The following is an 18,136-nucleotide window of genomic DNA, read 5'->3' as shown; positions in this document are numbered from 1 at the left end:
GGATGACAAGTATCTTTTTTGTCAGTGTCAGGTTTCTGAATTTAGACCTCAATTAGGATTCCAAAATGAAAAGGCACTTATTATATACCAATATATGCAATGCTTGTGACAGTGTTCTTACAAGCCATATATTCATTTTCAAATTCCAGTACATTGTCCTACATTTGTCCAAGAGTACAATTCATGGCTTCCTTCAGAGGTCTTGACTTTTCTATATCCTGTCTGATTTCCCAGCCAGAAAGTACTTGATGTAACTGTTCAGTGAACATCATTAATTTTTTCAATTAATTGGGGACATATGCCTCAGCAGTATGTGACATCCATTCATTCTTAGCAACAAAGAGACTTCTTGAATCAGAAAGGGGCAGTAGCAAGCATCAGTGCAATAAGAGTGGTAAGTGAAGAAAAGCTTCTTCACAGGGTAAAGTGTTACACACTATAGAGCAGTGGGTGTCAAATTACCTTTGTCCCACTCTGTTCTCATTGTTTCAAAGCATACTGTATACTGGAGACAGTATAAAAACTAGACTCAAGAGTAATTGTATTCATTTGGGCCCCCAGCTCTAAGGTCACAGCGGGGCTCCTGGTATTGGAGCAGGTGTAATTCCACTGAGCAGGGGCCTAGGAGTCTGGGGGAAGGAGGCGGGAGGGGAAGGAGGAATGTGCAGGAACTGAATTGAGCTCCCTTCACATGACATGCAGCTCACCTCTGTGGTGGCTCTCTGCAGGCGCAGGTGTTGTCAGAGGATCCACATCAATGATGATCTTCCCTGTTCTTTTCACAAGACTCAGAGGTGAATTAGGACAACGGGGGCACTCCTGAAGCCTCTGGGCTTTAGTAGCAGATACAAGGCAGCCCCAGAGACCAGAAGTGGAAGATTCCTCTTATCCCCCTCCATGCATCTTCTTACTGCACACTAAGGCTGAGAGCTGGTGGCTGGATTTGAGCTTCACTGGACCTGTAACTCTACGGTGGCTGGTAAGTTTTAAGTCTAAAAGCGTTTTTAATGTATGTAATGAGGAACAGCATATTTCTTACAGATAACACAACCCCTTCTCTGAGCCCCGGAACTGAAAGTATGTCATCTGTGAATCATCTATCATGAATCTGTCTTAACCATACAGGCCCAGTTTTTCAAAGCAGCACTAAAATTGCATGAACGTGTATTATTTAATTTGTTCATTATTATGTGTACAAAAATCTGAGAGTTGTGCATCTAAATTAGCTTGTTAGATTCCTACCTACCCAATTTGTGCATGCAAAAGTAGTTTGTCTGCACAAAGCTACATTTTTGCATGGAGATAAACTTTCAGGAATAATTTTTCAGGCTGCACTGAGATTCTTTTGACTATTTAGCCCATAAACATTGTGTTTTATTAAAATATATAATAGTAATGATAACAGGTATGTATCCTGTATGTTGAGCAGGATGTTACAGATAAGTAACAATACAATTGGTTTTGAATGCAAATCTAGAAAGATTCCACATTTCCTGGAGATGGTAGGCTTATTGTTTATGTTATACATTTAGGGCTATGTACCACAGGCAGCTGTTGTGAAAACTAACAGATATTTTAAAAAAGGAAGTACCTGAGGACAACAGGGATTTTTATGAGTTTTATCGAAAGTTCAGTGATCCATTAACTCCCCTGTTGTTGAGTGCCCTTAACCACTCGTATGAGGAAAGGCTACTGCCTGGAACTCTGAATAATGCTTCTATAATCTTATTAAGGAAAGCCAGCATAGAGCCAGTAGAATGTGGTAGCTAGAGGCCTGTGTCACTTATAAATTGTGTCTGAAAATTATTAGTGAAAATGCTGGAGACTCAGTTGCATTATCCCAGCTAATACACCCTGATCGGGTGAGGTTTATGAATAGGAGTTTGCCAGCAAAAAAATACAAAGAAAATATTAAATGTGATTTAACGAGTAATATCAATTAGTGATCCAGTGGCAGTTTTTGCAATAGATACAGAAAAAGTATGTGACAAAATCATATGGGATTTTTTCCACACAGTTAAGTACTATGAGATGGATACTCACTCATTAGTTTAATTGTTACACAAAGCACTGGGGTATCTGTGAAAAAACCATCATCAGAAAGTTCAATGGAACAAAACAGGGATAATAGCTCCATATCTCATTTTTAAAAAAGAGATTGAGCCACTGATTCAACACTTGTGGAATCACTGGTATGTAGTGTCCTGTGGAAGTAAAAGCAGGCATATGCGTAGATAGCGTGTTAGTATTCTTTTATTAGAGGAAATCCAGCAGTCTGTTTTGAACTCTAACAATGTGTGCACTATACCACCTTCCAGCAGTGCTCATGAAGTTCTCAGAATACAGTCTGATACAAAATCATAGAAATTTAGGACTGCAAAGGGCCTTAATAGGTCATTTAGTTCAGTCCCCTGCACTGAGGCAGGACTAAAAATTATCTAGACCATCCCTTACAGATATTTGTCTGACATGTTCTTAAAAACCTCCAATGATGGAGATTCCACAACCTTCCTAGGAAGTTTGTTCCAGTGGCTAACTACCTTCATAGTTAGGAAGCTTTTCCTAATGTCTAACCTAAATCTCCTTTGCTGCAATTTAAGCCCATTGCTTCTTGTCCTGTCCTCAGTGGATAAGAAGAACAATTTATCATTCTCCTCTTTATAACAACTTTTTACCGACTTTAAGACTCGTATTATGTCCCCCTGAGTCTTCTCTTCTCCAACTAAACAAACCCAATTTTTTCAATCGTTTCTTCGAGGTCATGTTTTCTAAACCTTTAATCATTTTTCTCGCTCTCCTTTGGACTTTTTGTCCAGATCTTTCCATACTGTGGTGACCTGAACTGGACACAGTACTCTAGTTGAGACCTTACGAGTGCTAAGTACAGTGGAAAAACTACTTCTCATGACTTACTTACAACTCTCCTGCTAATACATCCCGGAAGGATGTCCGCTTTTTTTTTGCAACAGTATTAGATTGTTGATTCATATTTAGTTTGTGATCCACTGCAACCTCCAGATCCTTTCTGCAGAACTCCTTCCTAGGCAGTCATTTCTCATTTTGTATTTGTGCAGTTGATTATTCCTTCCTAATTGGAGTACTTTGAATTTGTTCTTATTGAATTGCATGCTATTTATTTCAGATCATTTCTCCGATTTCTCAAGATCATTTTGAATTCTAATCCTGTCCTCCAAAGCGCTAGCAACCCCTTCCAGCTTGGTATCATCTGCAAACTTTATACATGTACTCTCTGTGCAGTTATCAACATCATTTATGAAGATATTCAATAGAAGCAGACCCAGGACAGATTCCTGACGGACACCACTCGATATGCCCTTCCAGCTTGAGTGTGAACCATTGATAACTACTCTCTGAATACAGGTTTCAGCCAGTTGTGCACCCACCTTATAATAGTTTATCTAGGTTATATTTCCCTAGCTTGCTAATGAGAAGGTAATGTGAGACAGTATCAAAAGGCTTACTACAGTCAACATATATCACATTTACTGCTTCCCCCTATCCACGAGGCTTGTTACCCTATCAAAGAATGATATTAGGTTGGTTTGATGTGATTTGTTCTCAACAAATCCATGCTGTTACTTATCATCTTATAGGTGCTTATAAACTGATTGTTTGATTATTTGCTCCATTATCTTTCTTGGTACTGAAGTTAAGCTAATGTCTGTAATTCCTGGGTTGTCCTTATTCCCCTTTTTATAGATAAGTACTGTATTTTCCCTTTTCCAGAGATTCCTCTGGAATCTCTCCTATCCTCCACAAGTTCTCAAAGGTAATCACTAATGACTCAGAGATCTCTTCAGCCAGTTCCTTAAATATTCTAGGATGTATTTAGTCAGGCCCTGACGACATGAAGACATCTAACTTGTCAAAGTAAGTCTGACCTTGTTCTTTCCCTATTTTAGCCTCAGTTGCTACTCCATTTACATTGATATTTGCTGTGTTAGTTGTCTGATCACTGCTAACCTTTCTGGTGAAAACTGAAACAAAAAAGGCATTTAACATTTCTGTCATTGGTGTGTTTTCTGTTATTATCTTTCCTCCTCATTGAGTAATGGGCCTAACATGTCCTTGGTCTTCCTTTTGCTTCTCATGTACTTGTAAAATGTTTTCTGGTAACCCTTTATGTCCCTAGCTAGTTTAATCTCATTTTATGCTTTGGCCTTTCTATTTTTCTCCCTACATGCGTGTGTTGGATTTTTTCATATTAAATGTTTGTAATTTGACCTAGTTTCTACTTTTATATGCCTCTTTTTAGAGTTTCAAGTTGTTGAAGATCTCCTGGTTAAGCCAGGGTGGTCGCTTACCCTACTTCCTATCTTTCCTATGCAGTGGGATAGTTTGCTCTTGTGACCTTAATAATGTCTCTTTAAAAAAACTGCCAACTCTCCTTAAATCTTTTTCCCTTAGACTTGCTTCCTATAGGCTCTTACCTACCAATTCACTGAGTTTGCCAAGCTCTGCCTTCTTGAAGTCCATTGTCTTTATTCTGCTGTTTTCTCTCCTACCATTCCTTAGAATCATGAACTCTATCATTTCATGATCACTTTCACCCAAGCTGCCTTCCACCTTAAATGGACACATTATTACTTTCCTTCCCCAGTTCTTTACAAATGCACCAAATATTAATAAATATAAACCTCCCCCACGAAGTCAATGGGATTTTTGCTATTTACTTCAATGGAGGCAGGATTTCACCCCTATATTTTTGTTCTGTTAGGCATTCATCAAATGGTCACTGAAGTCAAAAGGAGTTTTTTCCTTTGACTGCAACTGGCTTTGCATAAGGGCAAAACAGATCTCATATGAAAGACTGTTGCTGTTATAGACCTGAAGACCTTCTGCACTGTTCTTCTTCCGTTCACATTCAAGAGGCTGCTTTTGCCTTCTTTTATTTGAAATAGTGCTAAAGCTTTTCAAAAGTTACTAATGGTCCACTATGAAATCATTTTACCATCAACAATCTTCCTGAATATTTTGTGGGTTTTGTGCAACATTTTTCCCTTAAACAACTTGCTCATTTTCTTCTCTGGTGTCTCTGCATAACCTGGAATTGAAGGCAGGATGTACCAATCTTCCTAGTTCTGCCTTTTCTATTTTATTGTCAGTGCACATCCAGAATCCGCCCAACAGTAGTTTTACTTGCACTTTATTTATGTTTACTATTGTAGAATCTGCAGTTGAACTCTGAGTTTCTGCATGTACTAACCTTTTTCCACTCTTCTCTTTTGTAATTCTACCAAGAATTTCCTGTAATTTCTGAAGCTCTTTTTCAGGTACTCACTTTTTTTTAGTTTGCAACCCCTCGAAATCTTGATTTTGTTTTATCATAGGGTCTGCTAGCTTCTTCACTTTGGTTTCTAGTTTCCTCTCATTTTCAGTATCTTTTCTGCATTGTTATCTCAAATAAAAATACCTCTTTTTGTTTTGCACTTTGGATTTTGAGGGACTCAGGTTCTAGTAGGCTATGCTTCAATCACGCTCATCTTAATGTGAGCCTCTGTCATCTTCTTCCATGGCCATTGCCTGGCAAATCTGGAGTTCTTGTATCTTGACTACATCTTTTTTAACCATAGCAGGTAGATTGCCCCTTTCCTAACTTGAATTTGGATTCTGCCACCTAAGATAGACAATTTGCCACAGAGTGTTTTTTCTTGGCACATCTACATTCTTTCCAACTAGTCGAAAAGTTGATATCTTTCTGAATGAGGGTATGAGCCATTTCAGCTTCTGCAAGGGTACTGAAACACAGTCTTACTTCTTGAGATATGGCCTGCTGGGCAGTGATGAGCTGCCAAAATCTTAACAACCAGTTCCCTATAAAAAGTTCTGATTTAAGGGATGTGCCGAGAGGTGGAGGGGGTGGGGGTGTAGTGGCAGGGAAGAAATTGCACAAAGACAAAAGGGTCTCATTGCAGAGGGTGCAGTGGCAGGGAGGGAGTGGCACAAGGGAGAAGTGGGCAGGAGGGGGTTGTTGCAAGGGGCTGGCAGGCAGGGGTGTGTATGTGCTCGGGGTTGCTGCAGGGGGGTGAAGGCGGCAGGGAGGGGTTTGCACAAGGGAGGAGTGGGCAGGAGGGAGATGGCAGGTGGCGGGGAGGGGTTGTCCCGAGGTTGATGCAGGGGTGAAGGTGACCGTAGCTGGCTGCGGTGGGGGGAGGGGGGGAGGATTGCCGGGTGGAGGTTGCCGGCAGGATAGGGTGGCTTGTTGGGACAGAGGGTGCACAGGGGAGAAGGTAGCTGGTCGGTGGGTGTTGGAGGGGGTGGCACTGGCTGGGGGAGGGGTGCCTGGGTTGCTCCCACATACACCATTCCCCAGGCCAGGGAGTGGACCTGCCCACCTGCCGGCGCTCTGCGGGCCCGTGTGGCTCCCCGCAGCCCGGCTAGGTACCTTGCGCAGAGAAGAAGACGCAGCTGCTAGCACTAGACCTCCTCCTTCCCCGCTTTGCCGCCAGCTGCTCCCCCGGCGGGAGGGACTGGCTGCGCCGCAGGCAGCCCGCCAAGAGGTGGGGAGCAGCAGCAGCAGTCTTGTGCTCTGCTGTTTAAACAAAATTTGGGGGGCACCGCTTTTTGACACCCCCAACCACTTGGCGCCCTAAGCGGCTGCCTAGTCCACCTAGTGGGTGCACTGACCCTGCCCGACAGACCCCCCGGAACTCCCATGCCTACCCAACCCCCCCCTTTCCCTGTCCCCTGACCGCCCCCCCAGAACCTCCGCCCCCTCCAACCGCTCCCTGCCCCTTATCCAACCCCTCCTCCCAGCCCCGGCCTGGCCCCCTTATCATGCTGCTCAGGGCAGCATGTATGGCTGCCACGCGGCCTGCTGGAGCTCCCAGCCTCACCCCCTTACCAAGCCGCTCAAAGCGGCAGGAGCTGCCGAGCTGCCCAGGAGCGGTTCAGAGCACTGGCGGTGCGGCACGCTGACGCTCTGCGAGAGGGGGGACGGTGGGGGAGGGGCCGGGGGAGCTTCCCTGGCCGGGAGCTCAGGGAGCAATTAACAATTTTTAACAACCGGTTCTAAGACTGGTTCAAAATTTAACAACTGGTTCGCGCAAACCGGTGCGAACTGGCTCCAGCTCACCACTGCTGCTGGCATTACAGGTTTGCTTGGTGCATTGTTTTCCATGATAAGAAGGCCTGTGACTCTGTCACTTTAGTAACTCATTCCACATCTAGAAGTCTTTCCAAATTAAGAGCTAAGAGCTGATGGCCCATGCTTGCTTACTGAACAATGTTGCATCATTTGCATCTAAGTCAGCAAATTTACATCAGAATGCTAGGTGGGGAATCTGGTATAAGATTGGTCAGTGGCTCGTATTATTATTACTACTTTTACTAAGGCAGCACTTAAAGCCCTAAGCATGATCAGAGCTCCGTTGTGCTGGATGCTGACAAGAAACATAGTACATAAGAACAGCCATACTGGGTCAGACCAATACTTCTGCTACTATTCTGTCTTCTGACAGCGGCCAGTGCCAGATGCTTTAGAAAGAATGATCAGAATAGAACAATTTTGAGTGATCCATCTCCTGTCATCCAGTCCCAGCTTCTGGTAGTTTGGAGTTTTAGGGACAGCAAGAGCACAGGGTTACATCCCTGCCCATCTTGACTAATAGTCTGATGAACCTATCCTTCATGAACTTATCTAATTCTTTTTTGAACTGAGTTATACTTTTGGCCTTCACACCATTCACTGGGAACAAGTTCCACAGGATGACTGTGCATTGTGTGAAGAAGTTCTTTCTTTTGTTTGTTTAAAATATGCTGCCTATTAATTTCATCAGATGACCCCTAGTTCTTACATTATGTGAAGGGGTATATAATACTTCCCTAATCATTGTCTGCACGCCATTCATGATTTTAGAGACCGTTATCATATTTCTCCCCTCTCGCATTACACATCTCTTTTCTAATCTGAATAGTCCCAGTCTTTTTAATTTCTCCTCTTATGGAATAAGTTGTTCCATGCCCCTAGTCATTTTTGTTGCTCTTCTCTGCACCTTTCCCAATTCTAGTATCTCTTTTTTGAGATGGGGTGAACAGAACTACACATAGTATTCATGCTGTGGTTATATCATGGGTTTATACAGTGGCATTATGACATTTTCTTTTATTATCTATTTCCTAATCGTTCCTAACTTTCTGTTAGCTTTTTCGACTGTCACTTCACACTGAGTAATGTTTTCAGAGAACTATCTGCAATGACTCCAAGATCTCTTTCTTGAGTGGTAACAGCTAATTTAGACCCCATCATTTTGTAGGTAGAGTTGGGATTATTTTTTCCAGTGGTCACTACTTTGCACTCATCAGTGCTAAATTTCATCAGCCATTTTGCCGCCCAGTCACCCAGTTTAGTGAGATACCTTTGAAACTCTTCACAGTCAACTTTCAACTTAACTATCTCAAGTAAAAGACAGCCCAGCTGAAGACCTTGCAATCCTAATAGACAAGACATACAAAGGGTCAGAGAGACACAGAGAGGTAAAGTAACTTGTCTGAAGTTACTTACACACGCAGGTCAGTGGTGGAGCTGAGAACACAGGGTTTTCTGAGTCCCAGTCTATCCACTGGATCACACTACTTCTCACACATTCTTATTGGTTCTTGTCTCACTTGCCTGAAGACTAATGTTTCATATTCCATATTCTATTTCAGAGAAGTAGGCCAGTCAGTCAGAACACTACGGTCTTTTTCAAACAGGATCTTCATCTCTGCCAGGTGTTTAGTTAAGTCAGTGAGTCTTAAACATCTTTTAGCTCCTCACCCAGACAGTGCAATAAAAGTTTGACTTGTTATTTTTTAAATTCAAATTTCAAGTGCACCCAACAGATTTCTGAATTTGTGTGTCCATTTCTGAGCAATTGCCCTATCCTCAGAGATATTCAGTGTTGGGAATTTAAGGGATGCAAATACCAGACTGCTTTTGTTTGTTTTTTGGGTTTTTTCCTCTAGATGTGCTTTTAATGTTCTTTCTGAATTTTATCTCACATTGCTATTTTCCCTTTTTCAATCATATATATTTTAGTTCCTCCAGATTTTATAGGCTATTTCCTTTTAAGAGCTTCTAAAAGCTTGAGTCTGAGCTGTTGTCAATACCAGAGATGGCTGCTGCACATTTTCTGTTAGCTACTTTTGCCTTTCACAAAGATGGCCACTGTGCTCCCAGCTTTGCAATTGCAGGCAACAAGCAAGCAGCTTTTGCTTCAGTTTTATGTGTAGGAAAACTAGTTTTCTCACTAAAAGAAAAGGAGTACTTGTGGCACCTTAGAGACTAACCAATTTATTTGAGCATAAGCTTTCGTGAGTCCCCTGTTTGCATATTGAACTGAGCTAGTTTGTTCTCTTGGGTGTAGTCCTCTTAGACCAGAGATCTGCTTTGCCTCTTAGTAGAGAATTTCTACTTTATTTTTTTTTTCTCATCACATACTCTGTGTCTTCACTGCCAGTTGGGGTGTCTTGTGGAAATAAATCCCAGGACACACAGTGCTCCAGTGCAGCCATCATCTGGTTTTACTCGAAGCATAGCTAAATTACAGATTAGTAGCCTAACGCTCCTCTCATACCAGTGTAAATCAGGAGCAACCCCAGTGACGACAATGAACCTCAGCGAGAAAAGAATTAGCCCTGTATCTATTTTTAAAAATTGTAAATAGGTTATAATTAAAAGACTGGTGTTCAAATGGAAAGAATTTGGTCTCAAATATTTAGGGGTCAAGTTGCATCCATATCTGGATACAGATATGTGCACACACACATATTTGGGGCAGGGACTTTCTCTTGCTATGTGTTTGTACAACTCCTAGTCTCCTAATCCTGATTGGGTACAGATAGGTATTTGGATATTACAGGAATGGGAGCCACAAAAGTAGAGAGAGGATAATGTACTGTATGGTTAAATCCATGGTAGCTTCATGGCTCAGCTCTGTTCTGTGCAACTTTCTTAGCTACCAAATACATTAGTTTTTGATCACCATGTCAACAGTGAGAAATAAAAAAAAAGCAAGGGATGAGTTCATTTTCTATATTAGGGACAGAGTTACGCATCTCATAGACGTTAAGGAGGGACCATCATGATCATCTAGTCTGACCTCCTGCACACCACAGGTCACAGAATCTCACCTACCCACTCCTGCAATAAGCCTGTAACCTCTGGCTGAGTTACTGAAATCCTCAGATATTGATTTAAAAAGACTTCACGTTACAGAGAACTCACCATTTACTCTAGTTCAAGCCAGCAAATGACCCAGGCCCCACGCAGCAAAGGAAGGCACCTCCCACCCCAAGGTCTCTGCCAATTTGACCTGGGGGAAAATTTGCTCATGATCCCAAATATGGCAATCAGTTGGACAGTGAACATGTGGGTGAAACCCACCAGCCAGACACCCAGGAAGGAATTCTGTGTAGTAACTCAGAGTCGTCCCCAGCTGGTGTCCCATCTTCAGCCATTAGAAATATTTGTTAAGAGAAATCATGGATAGGCCATATGCCATTATAGGCAACCTTATCATACCATCCCCTCCAAAAACTTATCAAACTCAGTCTTGAAACAAGTTAGGTTTTTCGCCTCCACTAATCCCATTGAAAGAACTTCACTTCTCTTATGGTTAGAAACCTTTGTCTAATTTCATTGGAGCAATGCCTCTGTGAAGTAAAATAATGGCAGCACATGGAACTGGGCAGCTGTTGGAGACCACCATCATACAAATCTAAGTAATTCCACATTCCCACATACATTGAGAATCTTGAATATTTAAGGAAATGACTTGAAAATATACAGTAAGAAAAGTTACTTTTGAACCATCCTCCACTATATTAAAACAAAAAGGCAGATGCAATATGAAGATCCACAATCATGAATTGTAAATAATAGTTCAAAAGCAACCAGGTATTGTGCCAGATTATTTTGACAAAAACTGAGGTACTTACAGTCTAAGTGACTATGCCTGATCCCTTCCACATCTTCAGCATGAATGAAGTGGTAACATCTCTTCCCTACAATATCTACAGGGGTCAGATCCATGTAATCACTAATCCTACAAAGAAAAAATACAGCCTGTAATTTAAGAAGGAAAAAATACAGGAACTGTCAAATGACAGAAATAGAATATACAGAAAGATTGTTCATTACTGTAGTATAACCACAAAGTCACTGCTATTTATTTGAGTGGAAAGTATAAACAGCACACATTCTTTAAAATAAAACTGTTTTTAATAGAGAAACCTGCTGAAATCAGTTAGTCCATTGAAATAAATGGAAAGTTAAGCTTCAGATCACTTCCCACCCATAGAATAAACACGGAGACAATATAATTCCATGAAATTACAACGCATCAGCAATAATTCAAAATCCTCATTAAAAGACCAAGGTTACATAATAAAATAAAAACATGTTATGTTTATACCAAATGATTAAGACCAAGGTTACATAATAAAATAAAAACATGTTATGTTTATACCAAATGATTAGAGACACCTTTCATTTCAACAGATTCGTCTTCCATTGGGTATATTCATGAAAAAAGCTCTTCAACCACTTCTTGGCACAAAGTCCAAACTGACATTTCAAGGGATATAATTTAAATGCTGAGACATACAGATGCCTGCGGGTGTTATCTTTTTTAGTCTTATTCATTTGGGAACTCAGCTTTCACTCCTGGCTCTTTCAACTGGGACTTTGTGGTTTATTCCACACAGAAACTTTTAAACCCTTTCAGCAGAGTGAGTGTGTGTGTGTGTGAGTGTGTATGTGTGTGTGTGCATGTGTGCGTACAGAAAAAAATAACAAAGACTGGAAAACACGTTGTGTGAACTAGCCTGGTTTACACAAACATTTGAAAACCTGTGTTATTTTTAAAAGTAGAAACAAATTTTGGGGGTTTGAAATATAGTGTTCCCCCACTAAATGTCTATTTTGTATAACTAGAACATCGTGCTTTTAGGGTTAGAAGGCACAGTGTTGTAGGTGGCTGATATAGAGGCTTAGTAATAGTAATGTATACTATACAGATCCCTCAAAATGTGAATGGACTCATCTCCAAATTATATGGCTGAGATTACCAATGACAATACTAATTTTAAAGTCTGGTGAATCCTTGCAGTAAAGCCAGGGACTGTAAGAACTGAGGTGTAATAAAAATGTCAGCAAGTTAGTAAATTACCCATCAATTTCCCACTATCCAGAACAATCTGTTTTACCAGAGGGATAGTCCCTTGACAATCTGTTCCCACTACCCTCTCCCCACAATGGGTGGCTGGAGCATGCTTGCTGGGGGTGGAGGGCTGCACAAGCTCCCCTCTATCTGGAATGCCCTGGCCCATTGTATTATACCAGGCATTCTTATTGGTCATCTCCAACCGCCCACAGATTTGCTGGCTGCCCCCTTTACACCTAGGAACCGAAAGACTGGGAACATTCTGCCATTCCTGCCCCTATTGCCTGCAAGCTTTTTCCACATTTAAACTAAAGCGCAGTTCAGTGTGATGGGTGCAACTGCACAGTATGTAGCTATTACTTGCTTTTCACATCAGTGTAAACTATGCTATTTATTTGCCCTTAGCAAATACCAGTTGTATTTTCTTCTGTCTCTATCAGCAGAAAGTAAATTACAAAGATTCAGTTTCAGGGAGATGGTCAATGTCTCCCAATCTAGTCAGTATATAGAATGGCACAAGATGCTTGGTGGCACAAGATGCTTGGTGCCAGTCCTACCCGGAAGCGGAGCATGTGTTGACTTAGGACCTGATTCAGCAATCCATCGCTGTTCAGGGGAGCATTTTATCATGTGTCTAATGTTAGGAATGTGCTTAAGGCCCATAAGCATGTGCCTAAGTGGTTTGTTGAACAGGAATGGATTTAAAGTACACGTTTAAAAAATTTCCTGAATTGGGACCTTATGGTCTGAATGACAAGGCCTGGGAAGCCAATGGCAATTTTATTCTTGCAGCTGTGCAAGAGACAATGGGGTCACTCAAATCCTGATCCAGCTCCACTGAAATCAATGGGAGTCTTTCTATAAATGTTAATGGAGGATGGATTAGAGCTCTGGTCTGTATTTAATTTGGATCAAAGAAGGTAGGGTTTTTGGTCAGGAAAGCATCCACAGCTCTTCCTTGCAATAGGGACCACTTGCCTTTGTACTGATTTTGAATCTAGTTCTGTCTATAATAAGGTTGTGGCACACGTGTCATTTCCTCTAGAATTGCCACAGTGTCTTTGAATGGCATAACTGTGATCAAGACTGGAGACTTCCCTGCTGACTTGTAGTTCAGTAACTGAATAAAACAGTTCAGCAATTTCTGCTATAATTCATAGATATTTAGGTCAGAAGAGACCATTATGATCATCTAGTCTGACCTCCTGCACAACGCAGGCCACAGAATTTCACCTACCAATCCTGTGAAAAACCTCTCACCTATGTCTGAGCTATTGAAGTCCTCAAATTGTGGTTTAAAGACTTCAAGGAGCAGAGAATCCTCCAGCAAGTGACCCGTGCCCCATGCTACAGAGGAAGGCGAAAAACCTCCAGGGCCTCTTCCAATCTGCCCTGGAGGAAAATTCTTTCCCGACCTCAAATATGGCGATCAGCTAAACCCTGAGCATATAGGCAAGATTCACCAGCCAGATACTACAGAAAATTCTTTCCTGGGTAACTCAGATCCCACCCCATCTAATATCCCATCACAGGCCATTGGGCCTATTTACCATGAATATTTAATTACCAAAACCATGTTATTCCATCATACCATCTCCTTCATAAACTTATCGAGTTTAATCTTAAAGCCAGATAGATCTTTTGCCCCCACTAACAATAGGTTAGTTAGGCTTGTAAATATAGTTCTAACTGCAACAAGAGATCCATTTACCACAATATACAACTCTAGGGAATAGGAGCTGACCAAAATCTATATTTAGGTTGCCTATCTATTCCCATTATTAAAAAAAAATTCTAAATACTTTCTGAAGAATTCTAATGCCTCCGTGTTTTGGAGTACAAACTTGCTGTCTCAATGAAAATATGTTCAGTTTTGGCTCAGTAATAAGATGTAGAAAATCACCATTTGCATTATGACAGGTTTCAGAGTAACAGCCGTGTTAGTCTGTATTCGCAAAAAGAAAAGGAGTACTTGTGGCACCTTAGAGACTAACCAATTTATTTGAGCAAAAGCTTAAGTGAGCTGTAGCTCACGAAAGCTTATGCTCAAATAAATTGGTTAGTCTCTAAGGTGCCACAAGTACTCCTTTTCCATTTGCATTATGTTTACTAGAGCTTGCTAGACCCTTTGTACTAAAAAATTCAAAAATTCAGTTTGCACTATAGAAGTTGTTTGGTGTATAGAGACTGAAATAGGGGACTGCAAGAAGAGAACAGATGATTTAGTGGTTAAGGCAGTTGAATGCCACCCTGGAGAACTGGAGCCTATCCCTGACCACAGAGTTCCTATCTGATGCTTGGCAAGTGAACTAGAACTAAAACTTTCACAACTGGCCACTAATTGTGTGTTCCTCATTTTCTTGGAGACTAACTTGAGACATCTGGGGCCTGATTTTCAAAAGAGCAGAACACTCACAACTGCAGCTGAAGTCAATGGGAGCTGTGGATACTCAACACCTATAAAAAACCAGGCCCAAGATGTCTCAAGTTGGGTGCTCAGTAAATGTAGCACCCCAAGTTAGCAGCGTTTTGTCCTTATTCTCTCTTTGCCTCACTTTCCCCAGAATAACATTCTCCTATCTCATAAGGAGTTGTGAAAATAAATTAACTGATGTTTGTGAGACACTTGGATACAACAGGGATGAGCACCATAGAAAAAAAACGTGACAAAATTAATAATTCAGTATTCAGTACAGGGTTTAGATAGTGTGCAGTAAATAAGACATGGATCAACATATTGAATAAGGAGAATAAAAATATATTTAACAGCTGCTTCATTCATGGATCATTCATCCATCCTGTACAATAAATGGAGAAAAAAAGAGTATATGACTATGTAATTAAAGATTGTATCATAATGCATCTGTTCAAAGGGGAAGAATTAAGGTTGTTTGGCATTTTCTAACCTGAGTCCTTGCAACCTTAGTAACTTTCTTTTAACTAAGGTGTTTTTGTACGTATCAGGATATTATTACTGAAAGGTCCAAGTAAGTCTTTTAATAACTCCCTAGTCACTCTCTGCACTTGTTTCTTTACTTGGCCTTGACCTTTCAAATGGTCTGAGTGTCAGAAAATATTGTATTATAAGTACAATAAGTCAAATAAAGCAAGTGAACTGTGGAACCTGATCCACAACCCATGAGTTCAACAACAACAAGAGGAAAAAGCTATTTAGTCCAGATGTAAGAAGGAAACAGGGTTTGTATTTTTAACTAAAAAGAAAAAAATCAATTCACAAGATAAGAGTGATGTTTTGTGTCCATCAAGGCCACCAAAATGAGAACTAAGAGATAGGACATCAAAGTAAATCAGTTTTGTGATTACATGAATGAGAATGATTTTGTTATGGAAATCATACACAAATCAAAGCTGGGATATAAATATTGTTGCATTGCTAAACCATTGAAAAAATAACTTTATATTATGTTGCTTAATTTATTAATTTAGGGCCAAATCCCATGGCTCTCCAACTCCCATGGGCAGTCTGTCTCTTGACAGCTAAAAATAGCAGCTGATTGAGAAGTAGGGGCTTGATTCTACCAAGTGCTGAGTACACTTGCCCTGAACCCATAAACCCTGTAAGTTTATGCTTAACTTTAAGCTCATGGAAAGTCCCACTGCCTTCAATGCTTAAGTGCTTTTCTGGCTTAAAGCCAGAGTGCTCATTATTAAGCAGGCTTGAGTCCTAGTAAAGGAGGCTCCATACAGGAGACTATTTCTGCAGATCCTTAGGGAATGTTGGTAGATCGGTGAAGCATGCAGATCCATAGAGACAAAACCCAACACTGGGGGAGCATCATGCCATGTGTGTGCACTACTCCTTACTGTGACCATTGTGTTAGTAGCTGTGGTTGTGCAGGCATCTTGACCAGTTTAGGATGAAGATTCAGCCCTTGATGTTTGCTCTCCAGAAGTAAACTCTTTACACAAGCTTTGATTTTTTCCCCAGCATTTGATCCTTAAGAAAGTAAAAGTAATGGCCATGATGTTCTACTTGGTTGCGTAAATTAGATATCTAAATCTATATTTAGGCACCTAAATAAAAGTGATCTGATTTTCATATATGCTGAGCATCCACAACTTATACTGAAGTAAACAGGAGTTAGATGTCAGCTCAGTACCTAAAAATTAGGCCACTTTTATTTAGGTGCCTAAATATAGATTTAGATGTCATAGAATCATAGAATATCAGGGCTGGAAGGGACCTCAGGAGATCATCTAGTCCAACCCCTTCTCAAAGCAGGACCAATCCCCAACTAAATCATCCCAGCCAGGACTTTGTCAAGCCTGACCTTAAAAACTTCTAAGGAAGGAGATTCCAGCACCTTCCTAGGTAACACATTCCAGCGCTTCACCACCCTCCTAGTGAAAAAGTTTTTCCTAATATCCAACCTAAACCTCTCCCACTGCAACTTGAGACCATTACTCCTTGTTCTGTCATCTGCTACCACTGAGAACAGTCTAGATCCATCCTCTTTGGAACCCCCTTTCAGGTAGTTGAAAGCAGCTATCAAATCCCCCCTCATTCTTCTCTTCCGCAGACTAAACAATCCCAATTCCCTCAGCCTTTCCTCATAAGTCATGTGTTCCAGTCCCCTAATCATTTTTGTTGTCCTTCGCTAGACGTTTTCCAATTTTTCCACATCTTTCTTGTAGTGTGGGGCCCAAAACTGGACACAGTCCTCCAGATGAGGCCTCACCAACGTTGAATAGAGGGGAACGATCACGTCCCTCAATCTGCTGGCAATGCCCCTACTTATACATCCCAAAATGCCATTGGCCTTCTTGGCAACAAGGGCACACTGTTGACTCATATCCAGCTTCTCGTCCACTGTAACCCCTAGGTCCTTTTCTGCAGAACTGCTGCCTAGCCATTCGGTCCCTAGTCTGTAACAGTGCATGGGATTCTTCTGCCCTAAGTGCTGGACTCTGCACTTGTCCTTGTTGAACCTCATCAGATTTCTTTTAGCCCAATCCTCTAATTTGTCTAGGTCCCTCTGTATCCTATCCCTACCCTCCAGCGTATCTACCTCTCCTCCCAATTTAGTGTCATCTGCAAACTTGCTGAGGGTGCAATCCACACCATCCTCCAGATCATTAATGAAGATATTGAACAAAACCGGCCCCAGGACCAACCCTTGGGACACTCCACTTGATACCGGCTGCCAACTAGACATGGAGCCATTGATCACTATCCATTGAGCCTGACAATCTAGCCAGCTTTCTATCCACCTTATAGTCCATTCATCCAGCCTATACATCTTTAACTTGCTGGCAAGAATACTGTGGGAGACCGTGTCAAAAGCTTTGCTAAACTCGAGGAACAACACGTGCACTGCTTTCCCCTCATCCACAGAGCCAGTTATCTCGTCATAGAAGGCAATTCGATTAGTCAGGCATGACTTGCCCTTGGTGAAATCCATGCTGACTATTCCTGATCACTTTCCTCTCCGCTAAGTGCTTCCGAATTGATTCCTTGAGGACCTGCTCCATGATTATTCCAGGGACTGAGGTGAGGCTAACTGGCCTGTAGTTCTTCCCTTTTTTAAAGATGGGCACTACATTAGCCTTTTTCCAGTCGTCCAGGACCTTCCCCGATCGCCATGAGTTTTCAAAGATAATGGCCACAGGCTCTGCAATCATATCCGCCAACTCCTTTAGCACTCTCGGATGCAGCACATCCAGCCCCATGGACTTGTGCTCGTCCGCTTTTCTAAATAGTCCCGAACCACTTCTTTCTCCACAGTGGGCTGGTCACCTCTTCCCCGTGCTGTGCTGCCCAGTGCAGTAGTCTGGGAGCTGACCTTGTTCGTGAAGACAGAGGCAAAAGAAGCATTGAGTACATTAGCTTTTTCCACATCCTTTGTCACTAGGTTGCCTCTCTCATTCAGTAAGGGGCCCACACTTTCCTTGACTTTCTTCTTGTTGATAACATACTTGAAGAAACCCTTCTTGTTACTCTTAACATC

At 41.5% G+C, this 18,136-nt stretch overlaps 1 protein-coding gene across 5 annotated transcripts in view; it reads right to left on the bottom strand.

Annotated features, from left to right (window-relative positions):
- The window catches only part of NPAS3 (neuronal PAS domain protein 3), an 852,890-nt gene that overhangs the window by 24,336 nt on the left and 810,418 nt on the right, over positions 1-18,136 (bottom strand). For all 5 annotated transcript variants that reach the window (XM_048854033.2, XM_048854034.2, XM_048854035.2 and 2 more), the window contains one exon: positions 10,942-11,048. In XM_048854033.2, the coding sequence (XP_048709990.1) occupies positions 10,942-11,048 (107 nt within the window). The remainder of the gene's footprint in view (positions 1-10,941; positions 11,049-18,136) is intronic.

Source organism: Caretta caretta, chromosome 6 (assembly GCF_965140235.1).
Source record: "Caretta caretta isolate rCarCar2 chromosome 6, rCarCar1.hap1, whole genome shotgun sequence".
In the NCBI taxonomy this organism is placed as follows: Eukaryota; Metazoa; Chordata; order Testudines; family Cheloniidae; genus Caretta; species Caretta caretta.
Note: the sequence above shows the minus strand (reverse complement) of the source record. Positions and strands in the feature narration are given on the sequence as shown.